Source organism: Musca vetustissima, unplaced genomic scaffold, assembly GCF_032173495.1.
Source record: "Musca vetustissima isolate MV318-11 ecotype Yass unplaced genomic scaffold, APGP_CSIRO_Mvet_v1 utg134276, whole genome shotgun sequence".
NCBI lineage: Eukaryota > Metazoa > Arthropoda > Insecta > Diptera > Muscidae > Musca > Musca vetustissima.
This window is the reverse complement of record NW_026886243.1, coordinates 11,760-36,162: the sequence shown is the minus strand read 5'-3', so window position 1 is coordinate 36,162 and position 24,403 is coordinate 11,760. Positions and strand designations below refer to the sequence as shown.

Here is a 24,403-nt window from a genome sequence, read left to right as displayed (position 1 = left end):
GAATTTTAGGGACGTTGGTGCACTATTTACTGAAAATCGGACGAATATATATATGGGAGCTATATCTAAATCTGAACCGATTTTCCCAATTTCAATAGGATTCATTCTTGGGCCAAATAAATGAGCTGTGCCAAATTTCATCCAATTCGAATCAAAGATGCGACCTGTACTTTGTTTACAATTTAACATGGACAGACGGACGGACATGCATAAATCGAATTAGAAAGCAATTCTATGCATATTCTCAAAAGATACCATGTGTCTGGCTTGAGGAATTTCTACAATAAAAGAATGTTCAGGCGGTCTTTTATATAGAGAAAGTACCATCCTTGGGTCCTACCTTTTTTGTTTCTTAAAATTCCAATACTTCGCCTCTTCGAACCATCAACGATAATAAAAATCATCATGACATCCTCATATAATCACTTTGTGCAAATACCAATATTACCAAATTGAAATTACCATCGAAATTTATATTTACCAAATACCAAAATTTCCTCATTTTGTTGTTTTTCTTTTTCTCCCCTCTTCTTGTTCTTTTTTCTCTGTGCTGTGTCCGTACAAATTCTATTGCAGAATAACGATATGTTTTACATGCAATTACGACAACAATCGGAAAAATTCAATGACATTTTCAACAATGGCCGAAGTGGCACAACAAAGCAACAGCATCGACAACAGTGGCAGTCATCGAGTCCAAAACAAAAACACAGAAAACATGCTTCTCTTGCCACCAATGGTGGCGGCAATGGTCGCAGCAGTGCCATCGCAAACAAAGCAGCCACAAAAAGTGTTACAAAGCAAACAAAAGTCAGCAGTGGCAGCCACACCAATAATGATGGTCATAGTCGGCACCTGACAGCGACAGATGCAACCGCAGCAACAAAGGATGTAACATCCTCATCCACATCCACATCATCATCGTTATCGTCATCCTCGTCGTCCTCCTCATTCATGCTGGGCACAACAATCGTTTCACGCTACGCTCCCCAAACATACGATGCCGTCTGGGCCATTGCATTGTCATTGCGCGCCGCCGAAGACCGTTGGCGCAAAGATCCGATGCAACAATCCAAATTGGATCGTTTCGATTATACACGCAGTGACATGGCAACGGAATTTCTCCAGCAAATGGGCAAATTGGATTTTCTTGGTGTTTCGGTAAGTGCTGTGACAAAATTGTAATTAACAAAAAACAAAACAACAACAAAATATAATTGAAACATTAACGAAAAATTTAATTAGCATAATATTATGTTTTGAGGGGCAAAATTATAATGGAGGGAAGTAATAAGGGTATTGGAAATATTATAAGGGAAGCAAGTATACTGTAGTGGGGTCGTCAAATAGTAGTGTCACCCAATGTCTAGAAATACAATAAATTCATGTAACATGATAGGAAATAAATCCATGAATTCTTATGTGGAAAGTCTCGAAGTTTTTATATACGAGGTCTGATCCAGAACGAACCGTTCAAGTCTCCCCTTTACATTTAACCGAACTTGATGTGTTTTTTATACCCTCAGCCTTATGACTAATGAGGGTATATACACTTTGATACGCAAAAATGTGCCTCATCGAAATATTGGTTTTAGAACCCATGTTTCAGACAATTTGGAATCGATTTACAAATGTCCGTCCGTTTTGTGTGCACCAAAACTCTCGAAGTGGGTAACCGATTTCATCCAAGCTTTGCACAATGTAATATTTCTTCCAAACTTAGTTCATGTTGGAAGATGGGGAATATCGGTGCACTCTTTCCGGTATCTCCCCCACAAAATTGTGAAAATTATGCAAAAGTTAATTTTATAATATTATGCAAACGGACTATTCGATTTGAACAAAATCTGCACAACCTATTATTTTTTTCAAGCCCAGATCAGATCCAAAAATCGGAGCCTATCTATCTGGTACCTCCCCTAATGCAATATCAGGCAAATGGAATTTTCGATTTGAACCAAACTTTGTACAATCTATTATTTTTAGAAGCAGATTACGCCCGGAGATGAGACTCATTGGTCCACTATTTGTGTTACCTCCCCCACAAAAGGCCTATATTTTATAAACTTATAAATTAAATTTAAAGCTAATTGAATAACCTCTTTGATAAAAATATATTCCTTATATAAAGCCAATAATAAAACCGGTGAGTAATTTCAAAGACCTCCGCAAACCATAGGCTGAAGATATATCTGTCTGTAACACCGACTGACTCATTTTTATACCCTCCACCATAGTATGGAGGGTAAATTAATTTTGTCTCTCCGTTTGAATCTCAGCGAACTATTCATTTCTCAATCTATAAAGTATATATGTATATTATCGATCAGGGTAAAACAATCCTGCCATGTCCGTCCGTCCGTTGTAATCCCGCAATCTTCTGAAGGAATTGAGATGAGGTACTGAAAATTTACATAGGATTGTCGGATGTTTATTCCGAGCCTGGGCAATATTTCGTGATATTTGCCCCGACTTGGCCGATTAGAGGTCAACAGCACATTTTCCTTACGTTTTCCGAATATTAAATTCAAATTACTTGTCCAGATTCCCTTCACGGTGGGTTGAGTTGTGATGTTAGGATTATATTCGATTAGAAAACACACAACGAAATTAAGTATTCGCTCCACTTCATCCTAAATTTTTATTCTGATCATCACTGAAAATTATAGGCGTTGTCCTTGACCATAATTGGAACATCATGGAAAATTTCAAAGCGATCAGCGCTATATTTCCGCCCTCTTATGCGGTAATGGGTTACTAAATACTATCAGAATACGTAAGCACCTGTAAATATTTGAGTGTAACTCCCACATCCGAGTACATACGAAAATGTAATTGGAATCATTCTTCTATATGATTCGCGAGTAAATATATACGCTATAGAATACAAATTTTGTAACTGTTAACACAAAAGTCAAGGTCCATTTGATAATCAAAAAAGGCATCTCCCTTCTCCATGCTAAATTTCATGATGTTCGGGCCATTATTGAGGCCTCTGGAGCGACCAGAAAACCCGACAAAAATGTAGTATTTGGTTCATTTCATCCCCTAAATATAAACGCATCATTACAAAAACAATATTTTGGCTAGAACTCGTCCTACATACAAAATTTCGTGATGATTGGTCCATAACTGTGGCCTGTATCGTGTTTACAAATTATAATGGACAGACGGACGTACACATATGTCTAGATCGAATCAGCTAGTCGAGATATGACGATCGGTATACTTAAAGTGGGTCTAGGACCAATATTTCGCGGCGTTACAAACTTTTGGGGCTGCACAAAGCTATAATACCCTGACAACATAGTTGTGTAGGTTATTGGTCCAAGGCTCACCTTTAAGTATACCGATCGTCATATCTCGACTAACTGAGTCGATCTGGACATGTGTGTCCGTACAGGCCACAGTTATAGACCAATCTTCGCGAAATTTTGCATGTAGGATTGGTTCTGGCTAGTGTAGACCCATATTATTTTTGGTAAAGATCGGTGATTACTTAGGAAATGAAATCGACCAAATACGTAATTTTTGTCAGTTTTCTGGTCGCACCAGAGGCCGCAAAATTTTACATGGAGAAGAGGTTCGGGCCAAATAATAAGCATGTCTGTTTTGATAAATATCGGTCAATATTTATGGCTAATGGCAAAATTTGCATTCTATGGAGTATATTTTTACTCCTGAAGGACATAGACCCGAGAACTTGATAATATATCCAAGAGGAGTTGTTGTTCTTTGATATTTTACATGAAGTTCCGGTTATGGTCAAGAACGTCGCCTATAAATTTCGGTGATGTTGAGATTGTCAGATATTCTAGTCGCTCTAGAGGCCATTGTTATATGCAGAACATGACATATTTTACACGATGAAGGGGATCTGACCAAATACTTAGAACGACTGTTTAGATCAACTGATCGATCAATATTCCGAGGATCAAATCAATCAAGACCTAGTAACCAAATTTTAATTGTATGACATAAATATTTTACTCAGGGTTAGAAAGTGGAGCTGTTAACCTGAAATCAGTCAAGAGGGTGCAATTATCGCAAAATATTACCCAGACTCAGAATATAGAACCGCAAGATAGAACCGCACTTAGATTTTCGTTCTAGTTGTGTAGGGTATCATAGGGTCGGCCCCGTCCGAATATACTGCTACGTCTATATTAAAATAGTTTATTCCGCATTTTGGGGATATCTCTGTATAGGCTTATTGCACAATAGGAGATTCCAAAGCGGGATGTTCTTTACTCGAAATTTTCAGATTATACCTTAGAAAGTATGGAATTCGAAGACGATTTAAATAATTTAGACATCTGTTGTAATCATTCTACTTCCGGAGGATAAAACACTTGAACGTCAGGTTCGAGCATGAACTACATCGGGCCGCATTTAGGCCTAGCCCCCATATAATGATAACTACCGATTTTCGATTTATACCCTTCACCACACTGTGGTACAGGGTATTATGTTTTTGTGCATATGTTTGTAACAGGCAAAATGAAACGTAGGAAGAATCACTTTCGCATGTCCGTCCGTCCATGTAATTTGTGATTTGGATGAAATTTGGCATAGGTCTCTTTTATTGGCCCAAGAACGAACTCTATTGAAATTGGGAAATATCAATTCAGATTTAGATATAGCTCCCATATATATTTTCGTCCGATTTAATGTAAATGGTGTACCAAAGTCCCTATATATCTATCGATTTGCACGAAATTTGGCACAATGTAATAAGTTAGGTCTAGAATTATGTCTGTTAAGTTTCCTGAAAATCAATTCAGATTTAGATATAGCTCCCATATATATTTTCGTCCGATTTAATGTAAATGGTGTACCAAAGCCCCTATATATTTTTCGATTTGCTCAAAATTTGATATAGCTGAATTAAGTCTAAGTCTACTGAATTAAGTCTTGAATGATGTGTTCTAAGTTTCGTGAAAATCTGTTCAGATTTAGATATAACTCCTATATATATTTTCTTCCGATTTTATGTAAATTGTGCACTCAAGACCCAAAATTAGGCCGTTTGCCAGAAAATTTTGCATAACGTACTGAAATTAGTATAGCCTAACGTGGTGCCAAGTTTTGTAGGAGTCGATTCTTATTTAGATATAGATCCCATATATAGTTTCGTCCGATTTTAAGGAAATGGTGCATCAAAGACTCAAAGTTAGGCCGATTGACACCCAGCGTGTGGAGGGTTTTGTTGAAATCGGTTCAGATTTGGTTCAGTAGCTGCAAACAATTATTTGAAGCTTTTTATTCGTGAACTTTAGAGTTACCTCAAAAACTTGACCTAGAGCGAATTTGTCCTTTTAGGTTCGTTATATAAACGCCAAGCGCTTTCCTTCGCAGGAAAAGAATTTTCCACGCCACTCGACTTTGTGTCATAGGGTAATAATTTTTATACCCTACACAACTATGTTGTCAGGGTATTATAGCTTTGTGCAGCCCCAAAAGTTTGTAAAGCCGCGAAATATTGGTCCTAGACCCACCTTTAAGTATACCGATCGTCGTATCTCGACTAGCTGAGTCGATCTAGACATGTTTGTCCGTCTGTCTGTCCATTATAATTTGTAAACACGATACAGGCCACAGTTATGGACCAATCTTCACGAAATTTTGCATGTAGGATGGGTTCTGGCCAATGAAGACCCCTATGGAAAAGATCGGTTAATATTTAGGGGATGAAATGGACCAAATACTAAATTTTTGTCGGTTGTTCTGATCGCTCCAGAGGCCGCAACAATGGTCCGAACATCGTGAAATTTTGCATGGAGAAGCGGATCGGGCCAAAGAATAAGCATGCCTGTTTGGAGAAAGATCGGTCAATATTTAGCGGGTCAAATGGACCCTGACTTTTGTGTGAAAAATTACAAAATTTGTATTCTATGGCGTATATATTTACCCCTGAAGGTCATAGACCCGACAAGTTTATATTATATCCAAGAGGAGTGGTTGACCTTTAAATTAAGACCAATTATGTTGTTGTATGTGCTCGGATGTGGGAGTTACATCTAAATATTTACAGGTATCTCCGTATTCCTATATCATTTAGTAACCCATTATCACTCTGGAGAGCGGAACTATAGCGCTGATCGCTTTGAAATGTTCCATGAGGTTCCAGTTATGGTCAAGGACAACGCCTATAATTTTCGGGGATGATCAGATAATAATTTTGGAATGAATTGGGCCGAAAACCTAATTTTTTGTGTTATTTTCGAGTCGATCTATAGACCTCAAATGAAAGCCGAACATCACAACACAACCCACGGTGAAGGGAATCTGGATAATAGCTGTACTAAATACTCGTAATATTCGGAAAATATGTCAGTGTGAGGAAAAGGTGCTGTTTACCTCTAATCGGGCAAGAGGGTGCAAATATCACGAAATATTTCCCAGTCTCGGAATAAACATCCGCAGAAAATTTGAGTTCCGTGGCAGTTGTGTAGGATATCGTATGGTCGGCCCCGTCCAACTATACTGCTCCGCTCACTGGTTATTACTAGGTTTTGTGTGTTCTCAAATCATAATATTTTGTGACAGTTCCAATCAACATTAATTACCCAAAACCCCCACCCTCCCATAACCTCTTATTAGTATTAAATTTTATAGTTCTCACGAAAATTTTGTTGATACTGAAAACGTGCCGTTTCTTAAAATTTCATTTTAATTAGAAAAAAATATTAAAATATTGCAATTTTCTTTCCTCTTCCCCCTTTTTTTCATTACAGGGTCCTGTGTCGTTTAGTGGTCCCGATCGCATTGGCACCACCGCCTTCTATCAAATACAAAATGGCCAATTGGAACCCATTGCCCTCTACTATCCGGCCGAGAATGCTTTGGACTTTCGGTGTCCGCACTGTAAACGAGTTAAGTGGCATGGCGGCCAAGTGCCGATAGCAAAACGAGTCTTTAAGGTTCGGGTGGCGACAATAGCGCCAATGGCATTCTACACGATAGCCACACTGTCGTCGGTGGGCATTGCCATGGCATTGGCATTTCTGGCATTTAACCTGCATTTTAGAAAATTAAAGTAAGTATTAGGGTGCGGTTGGGGTGGATGCTGCTACTGCAGGTGACATTGGGTGAGAAAAGGCCATCAAAGATGTAAGAGTTGGGTCAAAAGAGCTGTGGAAGTAAGAGAAGAGGGGAAAGAAATTAAAAAGGGGACAAAGGAGTGTTGGTCTCTGGGAATGGTCAAAGTGTTTGTGTTTGGTAATGAATTTTGAGAATCAGCTCCTCGCCGCACACCCTCTCTTGAGTTGAGCACAAACAAGGAAATGACAAACTATGGGGTCATGTTCTTAGTTTACTTACTTGTTCTTCTTGTTTTTTTTTTTTTGCTCTTGCTTTATATATCCTGTGTTCGATGCTTGTTGTTCGAGGGTGTACTCGAATAACGAGCGAAAGCGATAGCTGCTTAAATAGGATACGTTTGAGTGAGTTTGTTTAAAGATTTGTTTAATTGGTTTACTTCTCTTTGTTGGCTTTTTTTTCCACCCGCGCGAACTGTATTTTTTATTGGATTTTTGCTACTCGTTTTTCCCCAACATTTTTCATTATACCCCTTCTTCTTTTTCTTCCGTTTTTTCTAGAGCCATTAAATTGTCAAGTCCTAAATTGAGCAACATAACTGCTGTGGGCTGTATTTTTGTTTATACTGCCGTCATTTTATTGGGTTTGGATTACTCAACTCTGCCATCGCCGGAGGACACATTTGCCACAGTCTGTACGGTAAGTGTACTGATGCTGCAACTTGTTATTGGAATTCTGATGTTGTTCTTATTGTTGTTGTTCGTCTTTAAAAAACAGCAGCAAATTTGTATATTCCTTTCGTTTATATAGTCCTTTCAATTGATGACATTCATACGAATACTGTTGTTGTTGTCTTTTTTTTTTTTTTGATGTCTTATAAATTTGCATTTTATTTTACTTTCTCTCTGCTTCTCGGTCTTAATGTATTTTTAAAAAGTTCGAAGAAAATATCCAATTGAATTTTTTAAAGGTCATTTAAAAGCAAAAAAAGTATACGACGACATGTTCGGTTATTGTTGCAGATACAATTCCCCAAATTGAAAAACAGAACAGAAATGCGACATAAAGTTAACCTGGATGAGGACAAATGTGCATTTCACATGTTTTCCAATGAATTTTTGTTTAATACGTGAGGAAATTTCCAAAACATTGAAGGTTTCCACAGAAAGGAAACATTGATGTGGGAGGAGAGTCAGGGCAGCAATAATGAAAACATAAAAAATACAAGGCGTGGATTTTTTAAAGAATGTTTTTTCAAGGCTCTCTCTATACAAGGCGTGGATTTTTTAAAGAATATTTTTTCAAGGCTCTCTCTATACAAGGCGTGGATTTTTTAAAGAATATTTTTTCAAGGCTCTCTCTATACAAGGCGTGGATTTTTTAAAGAATATTTTTTCAAGGCTCTCTCTATGCAAGGCGTGGATTTTTTAAAGAATATTTTTTCAAGGCTCTCTCTATACAAGGCGTGGATTTTTTAAAAAATATTTTTTCAAGGCTCTCTCTATACAAGGTGTGGATTTTTTAAAGAATATTATTTCAAGGCTCTCTCTATACAAGGCGTGGATTTTTTAAAGAATATTTTTTTCACGGCTCTCTATACAAGGCGTGGATTTTTTAAAGAATATTTTTTCAAGGCTCTCTATACAAGGCGTGGATTTTTTAAAGAATATTTTTTTCAAGGCTCTCTATATAAGGCGTGGATTTTTTAAAGAATATTTTTTTCAAGGCTCTCTATACAAGGCGTGGATTTTTTAAAGAATATTTTTTTCAAGGCTCTCTCTCTATGCAAGGCGTGGATTTTTTAAAGAATATTTTATCAAGGCTCTATGCAAGGCGTGGATTTTTTAAAGAATATTTTATCAAGGCTCTATGCAAGGCGTGGATTTTTTAAAGAATATTTTATCAAGGCTCTATGCAAGGCGTGGATTTTTTAAAGAATATTTTTTAGGGCTTTATACAATGACGGAGGGATGCTTGCAAAAATATTCTTTAAAAATCCTTACTTGGGTATTGAAAAATCCACATTTATGTTGTTCCAAGCATACATTCTCCATTGTAAACAATATTTAGTCTTCCCTTTCCCATGTTGATTTTATTTCTTCATGTATGTCTGCTACAGACATCCAACAACACACAATAACAATAAACTTTGCTAAATACAAAATTTATAACAAAAACGAAGTTCATTGAAACTTCAATTTTCTATACACATCCATGGTCGTCCATTATTCCACAATCAATTTCCCCATTCCGGACCATTGAAGCATATTTATTACTTTGTATTTGAATAATACGAAAATATCATTAAGTTCAGCCACAGGACACAGGCGAAACATCCAACGAACAATTGCATGAATTAATTACACTTAAGTGCCCAACAAATAAAGAAATACGGGGGGAAAAGGACCTGTTGGACAATGGAGCTGAACTTGAAACTTGTGGCTTTGGGTCACATAAAGAATAAAAATAAACAATATACGACCGATATCTGAGTGCACAAGGAGTGTGTGTGTGTATGAGTGTGTACAAAACATTTTGCCAAACAATACACAAAATGTAGTCCTGAACAAAAATTCTTCATGTTTTTATTGTTTGACCAAACAAAGGCTACTTCGAAGAAAGAACAGGAAATAGGAAAATAAATTTCCAAAAAAAAAATGTAAAGATTCCCATTGAGGAGATGGGAAACTGGGAACTGTAGCAGTGCACAATGGAAATGAAATAAAAATCACATCATCAATTTTCGCTTAAGGTTTCACCTTTACCAACACAAACAAACAAAAGTGTTCGCACGCACTCTCCCACCCTTACAAACACTTACATGGAATGTAAACAACAATCATTAGGATACTTGAACACATACCGAAGTGAATCCGAAAAAGAAACATGGAACTTGAAAAATCCTCACGCACTGGCACTTAAAAATTCATTCTCTGTTTCTGCTGCTTAACACGCCAACACATTCGGTTGGCACTCTATGGCCAACATCCGCAACATAGGATGACAAAGAAATCAGAAACAGGGATAAAGGTCGGGTGGTTAGAAAGTAGAACAGAAAAACCAAAAATAAACTCTGGAAATGAAAATTATATGTTCCACTGGGGAAATATCAAAAATCATTCAAAAAACCCCGTAATCCATCCATAGTGAGATCAGTTGGAATGAAGCTGTATTTTTTGTTGCAACAGAGTTAAATAAAGAAATGGTTAAAATAAGAGGACGCCCTTGGAATTAATTTTTTTAAGAACATTTCGTCATGCATCCACACAAGGCGTGGTGTTTTAAAGAATATTTTTTAAGGACCACCAAAGGCGTGGATTTTTTAAAGAATATTTTTTAAAGACCATCAAAGTCGTGGATTTTTTTGAAGAATATTTTTTTAATGGTGGCGTAGGTGATGATAGATACCAAGCAACGGCTCTTATTGGCTTTGACATGACGAAGTCCATGCTTATCTTGGTCTCTCTTTCATCTCAATTGTGGACACTGACCTCCCTGCGGTGCCACCTGGGGAGCTATTTTCATCACCCGAGGAAATAGTGAGCTAATATGTGCTGCGAGTACACCCAAAAGAACTATAAAAAAAGGGGTGGAGGCGTCGGGTTAGTTGTCCACTCTCGGAAAACACAACCTACTATGAAAAAGCAAAGAAAAAGAAAACCAAACCCCCCTAATGTTGACGACCCCCGCAAACGTATAAAGGACCACGATTTGGGAATCTGCACTTGGAATGTGAACACGTTTTTCAGAACAGGCGCAGTTTTCGCTTTGACGGATGTACTCAAGAAGTACAAAGCCGATATTATTGCCTTACAGGAAATGCAATGGAATGTGACAGGCGTAATTAAATCAGACGAATACGCTGCCATGACACGAGACATGATTTTGGCTGCGGATTTTTGGCTAACAGGATAATAAAAGACCTCGTCTCCAGATTCACTCCAGTAGATGAGCGAATTGCTATAATCCGTATAAAAGCGAAGTTCTTCTACATCAGATGAACAGACCAAAGACATATTTTACGAGCGCATAGAAACAGCATATGACCGCTGCCCTTGCCATGACATTAAAATTTTGCTAGGAGATTTTAATGCAAAAATCGGAAGGGAAAATATCTTTCCGTCGGAAAATTCAGCCTCCATGAAGAAACATCAGACAACGTCATGAGTTTTTTGCTTGGCGGCAGCAAAAAACATGGTAGTTAGCAGCACCAGACTCAAGCATCTCGATATACACAATGCCACTTGGATTTCTCCCGATCTAACAACGAGAAATCCAATCGATCATGTTGTGATAGACGGAAGGCATTCATCCAATGTTATAGACGTGTGATCGATCCGAGGAGCGAATATCGATTCGGACCATTACCTTGTGGCAGCCAAGGTACGCACCCGTCTAAATGTAGCAGCAAAGGTGCGATCTAACACAACACGGAAACTCGACGTCGAAAAGCTGCAAACACAACAGGTAGCCGAGGCCTACTCCGCTCAACTTACCCACCTGCTTGAAGAAAGCACTTCTTGTCCCGATAATATATAGAAGAACAATGGCAAAGAATTGTCCACTCCCTACAACCTGCAGCAAAAGCAACACTTGGCTACCAAAAACCACCACCAAGAAACCCATGGTACGATCAGGAGTGTCGTAATGCTACTGATCTGAATGACGCAGCGTATAGGGCAACCCTGCAGACAGTTGCAACACGTAACGTGATGGAGAATTATCGGGAGAAAAGGAGAGAAGAGAAACGTGTTTTCAGAAAAAAGAAAAAAAACCACAAAAAAACGTGAGCGTGAGCAAATCGTGATGTACAGGAGTCAGAATGAACTCCTGAAATTTTACCAACGAGTAAAACACCAAACCGAAAGCTTTGGTGCAGGCACATCCACCTGTAGAGATGAAGTAGGAAACCTGGTGCGTGTTGAGAATCTGGAAGGAGCACTTTAAAATGTTTCTGGTATCAAATAATAGCGTTGAAGAAGATAACCCAGAACCAATAAGATGATGGTATAGAGTGTATACCACCTAGCCAAGATGAGGTCATAAAAACAATTAATCGGCTCAAGAATAATAAAGCAGCAGGAGCCGATGGGGTACCAGCCGAACTATTCAAGACGGATGGCCAGATGCTGGTCAAGATCGTACACCAGCTGATTAGTACAATTTGGCTAGAGGAATGCATGCCCAATGACAAAACAACACCTGTTACTCGCCTACGCCCATGACATCGATATAATGGGTCGAACATTGCGAATGGTAAAAGCCACCTTTGAACAAATTGAGCCTACCAAAGTGGGACTGACAGTAAATGGCGTAAAGAACAAGCTGATGGTATCAACGTCTACGTCCAGTAGACACGGACCAACTGTGGAAATTGAAAACTACAGCTTCGAGGTCTTTAAAGATTTTATACACCTTGGTACCGCCATACGTAAAACGAATGACATCAGTTTTGAAATTCGGAGAAGGATTGTGATGGCCAACAGATGTTACTATGGTCTATGTAAGCAGTTTAGAAACAAGGCCACCTCTCGCCAGACCAAACTCACACTTTACAAGACGCTGATACTACCCTTGCGCAAGCAGATGAGGCAGCTCTTGGAGTGTTTGAGAGAAAAATTCTTCGAAAGATCTATGGGCCGATTGCGTTGACGGTGAATATCGCCGTCGAATGAACCACGAGCTTTACAATTTATACGCGGACATCGACATAGTCAGTCGTATTGAGCTGCAGCGACTGCGGTGGCTACGCCATGTTGTGCGAATGAATGAGAATGCCCCAGCTCAAAAGGCATATAAAAGCGAGCCTACTGATGGTTCCCGTAGAAGGGGAAGGCCACGAATTAGATGGAAAGACCAAATAGAAAACAACATCTTGGAACGTGGTCTTCCAAATTGGTGGATTTGCGCACAAGACTGACGCGCTTGGAAATTTTTACTTACTTAAGTAACTAAGTATTTTTTTAAGCATCCACACAAGGCGTGGATCTTTTAAAGAATATTTTTTTAAGGACCATCAGGCGTAAATTTTTTTAACGAATATCTCTATATCTCCTAATGCATTTTACCATTCCTAATTTAATTTCTACACCTCACCACAATTGTTACGACTTCATTTATCTTCAACTAATTTTCAGTTCCTTCTTCTTATGTTTTGTTGTCTTTTCAATACCCTCTATAAAATATTTTATTCATTAACATTAACCAGCCATTGTTTCGTTCTGTCCTCATTACAGGCTCGTGTTTATTTATTATCGGCTGGGTTCTCATTGGCTTTCGGTTCGATGTTTGCCAAAACGTATCGTGTCCATCGCATCTTCACGCGCACCGGCAGTGTGTTCAAGGATAAAATGCTACAGGATATTCAACTTATTTTATTGGTGTGTGGCCTGTTGCTGGTCGATGGTCTCGTTGTGACGCTTTGGGTTGTCACCGATCCCATGGAACGACATTTGCATAATTTAACACTGGAAATCAGCAACATTGATCGAAGTGTTGTCTATCAGCCTCAGGTAAATATTTTAACAGCTACAGCGAAGTCATCAATAAAACAGGATAGAGGTTGACTACCATATCCTGACGTATTTATTTAATACCAACAACATCAGATTGTGTGTGTGAATGCTTTTCTTGTTGATGTTGTTGTTGTCGTCATCGTTTTCTTCCCTGGTGACATTATGTAATTTAGAATTTGCTCTATTGACTTTTGATTTGAGGGCGTTCGTGTTTATTAAGCCACTCGCTGTGTCGATGCTGTGTAAACAGCATATTTAGGTTCGGAATTGTGTAGGTGTCACAGTACGAGTATTTGTGTTTTGGTAATGTATTTTCCCCGTTACATGTTTGTCATTTCTGTTAGTCCTTTGGGAGTGCAAATGTCATTGGATTTGAGTGTGTGTGTGTTTCTGTTTACCTACCCATTTATTTGTTTAACTGCCCAAGGATGTCCTTTTGGAATTCAGCAACACTGAACGTGTTAATTGAGAAATTATTTTGGAATACATTCCGAGAATTGGGGTGAGTTGGGATGTAATTTGTCAGTAATTGGTAATGTAAAAGCGAAATCGAAATGTAATTCGGATTTAAATGAAATGGACACCTAACTCTACTCTGTGAAAAGGGGATCAATATTTTTATTCGAAATTGGAAGGAAGGGGGCTTAAAAAATATTCTTTAATAGATCCACGCCTTGAATAGAGCCTTGAAAAATATTCTTTAATAGATCCACGCCTTGAATAGAGCCTTGAAAATATTCTTTAATAGACCCACGCCTTGAATAGAGCCTTGAAAAATATTCTTTAAAAAATCCACGCCTTGAATAGAGCATTCAAAAAATCCACGCTTTGAATAGAGCCTTGAAAAAACAAACATACTCTTACTTAAAAAATTTCGTTCCACGCCTTGAATAGAGTCGCCTCGGTCTTTTGCGCAAAAAATTTTCCAATATTTTCTTTGAATAGTATTCGCCTTCCTCTTCTGCGTGAACCATCAGCTGGTTCGCTTTTATATGCCTTCTGGGCTGGGCCATCTTCATCCATTCTCACAACATGACCTAGCCAACGTAGTCGCTGCAGCTCAATACGTCTCACAATGTCGATGTCCGAGAATAGCTGGTACAACTCATGGTTCATACGACGGCGAAATTTATCGTCTACGCAGATCGGCCATAGATCTTTCGGAGAATTTTTCTCTCAAACACTCCAAGAGCTGCCTCATCTGCTTGCGTAAGTACCCATGCCTCAGATCCATATAACAGCACGGGTGGTATCAGCGTCTTGTAAAGTGTGAGTTTGGTGGCCTTGCTTCTGATTTGTTTGCTCAGACCATAGTAGCATCGGTTCGCCATCACTATCCTTCTCCGAATTTCAAAACTGATGTCATTCGTTTTGTTTATGACTACCTCGAAGCTGTAGTTCTGAAGTTTCACACTTGGTCCGAGTCTACTGGACGTCTTGCTCGTTGATTCCGTTGATACCATCAGCTTGGTCTTCTCGCCGTTTACTGCAAGACCCACTTTGGCAGACTTCTTCTCAATTTGTTCAAAGGTAGCTGTTACCGCTCTCAATGTTCGACCCACTATGTCGATGTCATCGGCGTAGCCGATTACACACACACATGTGTGTACAGAGTGCCAATTCGGTTCGCCTTTGCATCTCGTATGACCTTTTCCAGCAGGATGTTAAAAAGGTTACACGACAAACTGTCACCTTGTCTGAATCCTCGTTCGGTATTAAAGGCTCCGAGAGGTCCTTTCCGACTTTAACTGCTGATTTTGTGCCAGTTAAAGTTATCCTGTTATTTTGTTGAATGCCAAATGCAGACATGGCTTTAAACTCCTCTAAACGAATACGGCTATCGAATGCGGCTTTATAGTCGACGAATAGGTGGAATGTGTCGTTCTGTTTTTCATGGGTCTTTTCCAGGATTTGGAGTGAAAATCTGGTCAATGGTGAATTTGCCAGGTCTGAAGCCGCATTGGTATAGTCCAATAATGTCATTGACCATTGGCTTCAGTCGTTCACACAGTACGCTGGATAGCACTTTATATGCGATGGGAAGGAGACTCAATCCTGCATAGTTGGCACATATCGTCTTGTCTCCTTTTTTGTGTACAGGACACAGGATGTTGAGGTTCCAATCATTGGACATGCATTCCTTTTGCCAAATTGTACTAATTGTGCATGCTTCTTACCAGCATCTGACCACCAGTCTCGAATAGTTCGGCTTGTAACCCATCGGCACCTGCTGCTTTATTATTCTTCAGCCGATTGATTGCAATTCTGATTTCATTTTGGCTTGGTGGTATACACTCTATACCGTCATTTCTTATTGGTTCTGGGTATCCTCTTCACAGCTACTATTTGATACCAGAAGTTTTTCAAAATGCTCCTTCCAGATCTTCAGCAGGATGTCTGTATCTGTCACCAGGTTTCCTTCTTCATTGCCTGTACCAAAGCCTTCGGTTTGGTGTTTTACCGGTTGGTAAAAATTTCGGACTTCATTCTGACTCCTGTACATCTCGATTTGTTCACGCTCACGTTTTTCTTGATCTTTTTTCTGAAAATACGTTTCTCCTCTCTCCCGATAATTCTCCATCGCATTACGTATTGCTACTGTCTGCAGGGTTGCCCTATACGCTGTGTTTCTCACATCAGTAGCATTACGACACTCCTGATCGTACCACGGATTTCTTGATGGTGGTCTTTGGTACCCAAGTGTTGCTTTTGCTGCAGTTTGTAGGGAGTGGGCAATTCTCTGCCATTGTGCTTCTATACTATTATGGGGATAAGAGTTCCTTTCCTCATGCAGGTGGGTAAGTTGAGCGGAGTAGGCTTCTGCTATATGTCGTGTTTACAGCTTTTCGACGTCAAATTTCTGTGTTACATTAGATCGTATCTTTGCTGCTACATTAACACTGGATGAATGCTTTCGGTCTATCACAACATGATCAATTTGATTTCTTGTTGTTCGATAGGGAGAAATCCATGTGGCCTTGATACTTGAATATGGTGCTGCTAACTACCATGTTTTTTGCTGCCGCGAAGTCAATCAACCTCATGCCGTTGTCTGATATTCCTTCATGGAGGCTAAATTTTCCGACGGTGGGGCCAAAGATATTTTCCCTTTCGATTTTTGCATTAAAATCTCCTAGCAGAATTTTAATGTCATGGCCTGGGCAACGATCATATGCTGTTTCTAGGCTCTCGTAAAATATGTCTCTGGTCTGTTCATCTTTATCTTCGGTCGGAGCATGGGCGCAAATGAGACTAATGTAGAAGAACTTTGCTTTTATGCGGATTATAGCAATTCGCTCATCTACTGGAGTGATTCTGGAGACGAGGTCTTTTATTCTCCTGTTAACCATAAATCCGCAGCCAAATTCATGTCTCGTTTCGTAATCATCTGATTTACTTACGCCAGCCCCTTTGTATTTTAATACCCTACACAACTATGTTGTCAGGGTATTATAGCTTTGTGCAGCCTCAAAAGTTTGTAACGCCGCGAAATATTGGTCCTAGACCCACCTTTAAGTATACCGATCGTCATATATCGACTAGCTGAGTCGATCTAGACATGTGTGTCCGTCCGTCCGTCTGTCCATTATAATTTGTAAACACGATACAGGCCACATTTATGGACCAATCTTCACGAAATTTTGCATGCAGGATGGGTTTTGGCCAATGAAGGCCCCTATTTTTTTGGAAAAGATCAGTTAACTTTATTTTTGTCGGTTTTTCTGGTCGATCCAGAAGCCGCAATGATGACCCAAACACCGCGAATTTTTGCACGGAAAAGGCGATCGGGCCAAAGAATAAGTATGGCTGTTTTGATAAAGATCGTCAATATTTAGCGGGTCAAATGGTCAAATTTGTATTCTATGGGGTATATATTTGCACCTGAAGGTCCTAGATCCAAGAAGTTGATAGTATGTTGAAGTGGAGTGTTTTACCTTTCAATTGATACCAATTATACTTTCGTATGTACTCGGATGCGGGACTTACACATAGATATTTACAGGTGCTTACGTATTCGTATATTAGTAATATAGTAACCTATTACCACACTAGAGGGCGGAAATATAGCGCTGATCGCTTTGAAATTTTCCATGAGGTTCAAGTTATGGTCACCGACAACGCCTATAATTTTCGGTGATGATAAGATAATAATTTTGGGATGTAATGGACCGAAAACTTATTTTTTGTGTTTTTTTTCGAGTCGATCTATAGGCCACTTTCTGAGTCGATTTATTTATTTAAATTGTAAACAAAGTACAGGTTGCATTTGTGATCCGAATTGGATGAAATTTGGCACAGTTCATTTGTTTGACCCAAGGACGAACCCTATTGAAATTGAGAAAAATCGGTTCAGATTTAGATATAGCTCCCATATATATTTTCGGCCGATTTAAGGTAAATGGTGCTCCAAAGTCCCTATATATCTTTCGATTTGCACGAAATTTGGCACAGCGCAATGAATTAGGTCTAGCATGATGAGTGCAGATTTCATGAAAATCGGTTCAGATTTAGATATAGCTCCCGATTTAAGGTAATTGGTGCACCAAAGTCCCTGGAAATCTTTTTATTTGCACGAAATTTGTCATAGTGTACTAAATTAAGGCTAGAATGACGTGTGCTAAGTTTCGTGAAAATCGGTTAAGATTTAGATATAGCTCCCATATATAATTTCGTCCGATTTTATGTAATTGGCGCACCAAAGTCCCTACATATCTTTCGATTTGGACGAATTTTGGTATAGGGCACTGAATTAGGTCTAGAATGATGTTGATGTTGCTTCGTGAAAAGATCCATAGCTAGGCCGATTGACACAACGTACTGATGTAATATAAATTAGTCTCTGGCAAGTTTCCCTGAAATAGGTTAAGATATAAATATATAACAAAAACGCGTCGTCTTTTAGGATACAGATGTAGAATATACCCAAAGTGGTGAAGGGTATCATATAGTCGGCCCAGTCCGACTTTACTACTTTCCTTACTGGTTTTATATTTCTTATGGGTGAACTCGTGGCACATATTAGCTCACTATTTCATCGGGTGATAAAATAGCTCCCCAGGTTGCACCGCGGGGACTTCAGTGTCCACAATTGAGATGAAAGAGGGACCAATATAAACCTGGATTTCGTCATATTAAAGCCAATCAGAGCCGTTGCTTGGTATCTATCTTCTCCTACGCCAAAAGATCCAAATCCAAAAAATTCTGGTTTTCTTCCTGGTTTCTTTAAATTTTGTTACCCATTTTATTTAAACACATTTTTCATGTCAACCAAATTGTCCTTTGAACTTTAACATTTGTCTGAGGTTTTGAAAAAAAAAGGCAAAACATTACCCTCAAAAAGTCTTTAAACAATTCCCATTTGAATTAATTTCCACCCCAAAGCAATTTGACATTTATACAGTTTCAAGCTCTGCCAAGTATTCACATTATTATCAATTTCTAAACTGAAAGAACTTTAAGTCTTTAAAAACGATTCGAAAAAAAGAAAACCGAAAACTTGTGGCTTAAGTTCTTCAATAAGGGAAGAAAAGACCCCACCAACAACAACAACGACGACGACAAAGAAACCATAAGAAGATAGACTAACACATTTATTCAATAACTTTACGCTTTATGGTTTTCCTTTCTTTTATTTTTCTTTTTCTGCTGCTGCTTCTTCTTCAATTTGTTGTTCTTCGTCTTTCTTTTGATGGCAACACTTGTGACCTGCCTCAAACAAAAACAAAAACTTCGACGACGACAACAACCCAAGGTGGAAGTCTGTCGTTCCCAGCACACCCAGACATGGCTGGGTGCCCTCTACAGCTACAAAGGTCTGCTGCTGGTCGTGGGCGTCTATATGGCCTGGGAAACACGGCATGTGAAAATACCAGCCCTCAACGATTCCCAGTACATTGGAGTGTCGGTGTACAGTGTTGTCATAACCAGTGGCATTGTCGTGGTCTTGGCAAATCTCATCTCGGAACGTGTTACATTGGCTTTCATAACGATAACGGCATTAATATTAACTTCAACAACGGCCACTTTGTGTTTGCTGTTCATACCCAAGCTGCATGATATATGGGCCAGAAGTAAGTTCAGTAAATCCAGAACAAAAAAAAAGAAAAATGCAAAAAATTAAAAGTATTAGTATTAGCTTCTCAAGTAGCACCAGAAAATGCAAGCAATAACAAGTAGACATAGACTTTGTTTAAGTTGTTTATAATTTGTTGAAATTTAATGTAATCCTCTACTGAGCTCCTTCATTTTGTTTTCTCTATTGCCTATTATTGTCCTTACAAACAGATGATGTTGTGGATCCGGTTATATCAAGCATGGGCTTAAAAATGGAATGCAACACCAGACGTTTTGTCTTGGATGATCGTCGTGAGTTGCAGTATCGTGTTGAAGTACAAAATCGTGTTTATAAAAAGGAAATCGCAAGTCTAGATGCGGAGATACGAAAGCTGGAACGGATGTTGGAGTCGGGGACAGCTTCGACAACAACATCTTCGTCTGCTTCAATATTTGCAGCATTAAAGGTAAGGAGACATATTGCTCTAAAATATATTCTTTAAAAAATCCACGCCTTGTATAGAAGACCCTGAAAAAATATTCTTTAAAAAATCCACGCCTTGTATAGAAGACCCTGAAAAAATATTCTTTAAAAAATCCACGCCTTGTATAGAAGACCCTGAAAAAATATTCTTTAAAAAATCCACGCCTTGTATAGAAGACCCTGAAAAAATAGTCTTTAAAAAATCCACGCCTTGTATAGAAGACCCTGAAAAAATATTCTTTAAAAAATCCACGCCTTGTATAGAAGACCCTGAAAAAATATTCTTTAAAAAATCCACGCCTTGTATAGAAGACCCTGAAAAAATATTCTTTAAAAAATCCACGCCTTGTATAGAAGACCCTGAAAAAATATTTTTGAAAAAATCCACGCCTTGTATAGAAGACCCTGAAAAAATATTTTTGAAAAAATCCACGCCTTGTATAGAAGACCCTGAAAAAATATTCTTTAAAAAATCCACGCCTTGTATAGAAGACCCTGAAAAAATATTCTTTAAAAAATCCACGCCTTGTATAGAAGACCTTGAAAAAATATTCTTTAAAAAATCCACGCCTTGTATAGAAGACCCTGAAAAAATATTCTTTAAAAAATCCACGCCTTGTATAGAAGACCCTGAAAAAATATTCTTTAAAAAATCCACGCCTTGTATAGAAGACCCTGAAAAAATATTCTTTAAAAAATCCACGCCTTGTATAGAAGACCCTGAAAAAATATTCTTTAAAAAATCCACGCCTTGTATAGAAGACCCTGAAAAAATATTCTTTAAAAAAACCACGCCTTGTATAGAAGACCCTGAAAAAATATTCTTTAATAAAAACCACGCCTTGTATAGAAGACCCTGAAAAAATATTCTTTAAAAAATCCACGCCTTGTATAGAAGACCCTGAAAAAATATTCTTTAATAAATCCACGCCTTGTATAGAGCCCTGAAAAAATATTCTTTAAAAAATCCACGCCTTGTATAGAGCCCTGAAAAAATATTCTTTAAAAAATCCACGCCTTGTATAGAGCCTTAAAGAAATAATCTTTAAAAAAATCCACGCCTTGTATAGAGCCCTGAAAAAATATTCTTTAAAAAATCCACGCCTTGTATAGAGCCCTGAAAAAATATTCTTTAAAAAATCCACGCCTTGTATAGAGCCCTGAAAAAATATTCTTTAAAAAATCCACGCCTTGTATAGAGCCCTGAAAAAATATTCTTTAAAAAATCCACGCCTTGTATAGAGCCCTGAAAAAATATTCTTTAAAAAATCCACGCCTTGTATAGAGCCCTGAAAAAATATTCTTTAAAAAATCCACGCCTTGTATAGAGCCCTGAAAAAATATTCTTTAAAAAATCCACGCCTTGTATAGAGCCCTGAAAAAATATTCTTTAAAAAATCCACGCCTTGTATAGAGCCCTGAAAAAATATTCTTTAAAAAATCCACGCCTTGTATAGAGCCCTGAAAAAATATTCTTTAAAAAATCCACGCCTTGTATAGAGCCCTGAAAAAATATTCTTTAAAAAATCCACGCCAAAATGTAGGCAGTGAAAAACTATTTTTAAAAATTTCACGCTTCTAAGTAGGTCATAATTTTTTTTAAATCCCCCCCAGATTGTAGACCCTAAAACTATCCACACCTATATTTAGGCCTTAAAATTATTATTCTCCCGGAACAAATATTTTTTTAATCCATCCTTGAAATTAATCAACATATTTTTCTGTTTTTTTCCTTTCATCTTTCCAGCCCGAAGTAACGATAACCAGCGATACGTCATCCCATCTGCCGGCACCCAGTCATGGCGGTAAATCACGCACACCCAGCATATCAGGTATTTTACCAAATCTTTTACTCTCCGTTCTGCCGCCTGTCATACCGCGAGCCAGTTGGCCATCAGCTGAGTACATGCAAATTCCGATGCGTAAATCGGTAACATTTGCATCACAACCCCACCTCGAAGATCGTACCATAGCTGGGTCGTGTCTACCGGCACAGGATCTGCTCAATTTACGATTGGCCCATCAACATGCCACCGAAACGAAGACAGGTATCATAAATCGTATACGAGGCATATTCACCCGGACTCAATCGAGTAATAAGGGCTCAATCGCCAGTTTGGCAGATCAAAAAGGTATTAAGGCGGCCCTTATGACCCATGTGGGTCTATTCTCAAGACTTATACCCTCATCCCAGACTGCATCATGTAATGCCATTTATGCCGAACGTAAGAAGTCCGATATAGATTTAGTGCACACCGGAGGTGAGAACCTTAAACCCCTTAAACGTAAGTCCATAGCCAAAAGTGGCACTCACTTAGATGTAACTTTTGCTGATCCCACATTTTTACCCATACCCACCATATCAGCTGAAACTGTAGATATTGCACATCATCATCCCACCACTAGCTCCACCCACACCACATCCACACAACTGTTCTCTGTACCCATTATAGAAGTAGAAAATAAGTATATTTTTGAACCGGAAACTAAAGTTAACTTTCAATTGCCCGCCAATCGTAGACCCTCAGTGGCCCAATTGCAACCGACACTGAGAGAACGTATTAAGGGTTCACCGCGTTTTCCACATCGTGTCCTACCGATCACGAGTAGTTTAGGAGCACTCGAAGAAACCGGTGATAGCCAACGACCCAAAGGTGGTAGTCGCATGAATTTAAAACGTGCCTCCATTGTGGGTAATTGGAAATCGATGGAGGTACCTTCCAGTACCCGACTCTCGTTGACCGATTCTAAAGATGATGTCTGGAAACAGGACTGTATAACCGTTGAGATAAATCAAAAAGATAAAGAAGATATTATAACTGTGGAAATTACGCATGTCAGTGATGATGATTGAGGGAAAGTTTTCACACAAATTTGTTAGAAGATGGGAAGGTTTTATTGTTCATAGAAGAGCTTCAAACCTTCTTCGCAAAAGAGCTGGAAATCTTCTTCAGCGAATATCTCGATGTCTTCTTAACAGAAGAACGAGAAACCTTCCTAATCTTCTTCTTCTAGCCTCAGAGAAGTGGCATATATTATATCTATAGAATAGCGGGATTAATACTATACATATAAGATCTTGCGGACTTCTATTCTATGAAGACCTGTAGATCTTCTATTTACAGAATACCTAGAGATTTTCTATCCATAGAGGTCCTGGAGGTAGTGCTTCTATACGTAGAAGAGCTACGTGCAGAGCGGTAGGTATTCTATCGCCATAGGATAATCATAAAATATGTATTCTACCCTAAAAATTACTGAAGGTCTGGAAGGTCTTCTTCATAGATGACATGGAAGTTTCCTTCATAGATGATTGGAGGTCTCCTTTATAGAAGACCTAGAGGTTTTCTTTATAGAAAAGTTGGTGGTTTTCTCCATAGAATTGAGGTCTTCCTCTGGGAGGAGGTCTTCATCTGGGCCTGTAGGTTGTTTTCATAGAAGACCTACAGGACTTCTTAATAGAAGAGCTAGAGGTCTTCCTAATAGAAGACCTGGAGTTCTTCTTAATAAAGACCAGGGGGATTTATGCATAGAAGTGGTGGAGGTTTTCTTCATAGAATACCTGGAGGTCTTCTTCTTAGAAGGCCTAGAGCTTTTCTTCATACCTGAAGGTCTTCCTCTTAAAGACCAGGAGCAGGACCTATAGGTATTCTTCATAGAAAATCTGGATGTCTTCTTCTTATAGAGGTTTCTACGACTTACAGAAGTACCTGAAGTTTTTTTCATAGAAGGCCTAGAGACATTATTCGTGTAAGATCTTTAGGTCTTCATAAAAGAAGTGTTGGAGATCTTCTTCTTTGAAGGAGAGACCTAGAGGTCTTCTTCATAGAAGAAGAGGCTTAAAGGTCTTCTTCATACTCAAGATCTTCTTCATGTAAGACCTAGATGTCTTCTTCATAGAAGAAGTGTTGGAGACCCGGAGGTTTCATGGAAGAACTGGAGGTCTTCTTTTAGAAGACCTGGACTTCGTATTTATAGAAGTCTTGGAAGTCTTTGTCATAGAAGTCATGGAGGTCTTCTTCTTCATTGGTCGTTGCAGTCTTTCTTCATAGTAGACCTGGAGGTCTTCTAAATAGAAGACCTACAGGTAGTCCAAATAGAAGACCTACAGGTATTCTAAAAAAAATACCTAGAGGTCTTCATCAGTGAGGGTCTTCTTGCAGATTTTCTTCATGGAAGAATTGGAGGTCTTCTTCATAGAAGACCTGGAGTTTTTTTTATAGATGATCTAGAGGTTTTATTAGAATATTTAGACGTTTTCTTTATAGAAGACCTTTAGGTTTTCTTTAAAGAAGACCTGGAGATTTTC

The 24,403-nt window shown here is 38.6% G+C and overlaps 1 protein-coding gene across 1 annotated transcript in view; it reads left to right on the top strand.

Annotated features, from left to right (window-relative positions):
- LOC133333781 (uncharacterized) overlaps window positions 1-22,948 on the top strand; it is a 37,718-nt gene extending 14,770 nt beyond the window's left edge. Inside the window, exons 5-11 of the mRNA XM_061542070.1 lie at window positions 577-1,161; window positions 6,738-7,039; window positions 7,602-7,740; window positions 13,278-13,553; window positions 19,309-19,627; window positions 19,842-20,077; window positions 21,842-22,948. Of these exons, the coding sequence (XP_061398054.1) occupies window positions 577-1,161; window positions 6,738-7,039; window positions 7,602-7,740; window positions 13,278-13,553; window positions 19,309-19,627; window positions 19,842-20,077; window positions 21,842-22,948 (2,964 nt within the window). The remainder of the gene's footprint in view (window positions 1-576; window positions 1,162-6,737; window positions 7,040-7,601; window positions 7,741-13,277; window positions 13,554-19,308; window positions 19,628-19,841; window positions 20,078-21,841) is intronic.
- The last annotated feature ends 1,455 nt before the right edge of the window (window positions 22,949-24,403 follow it).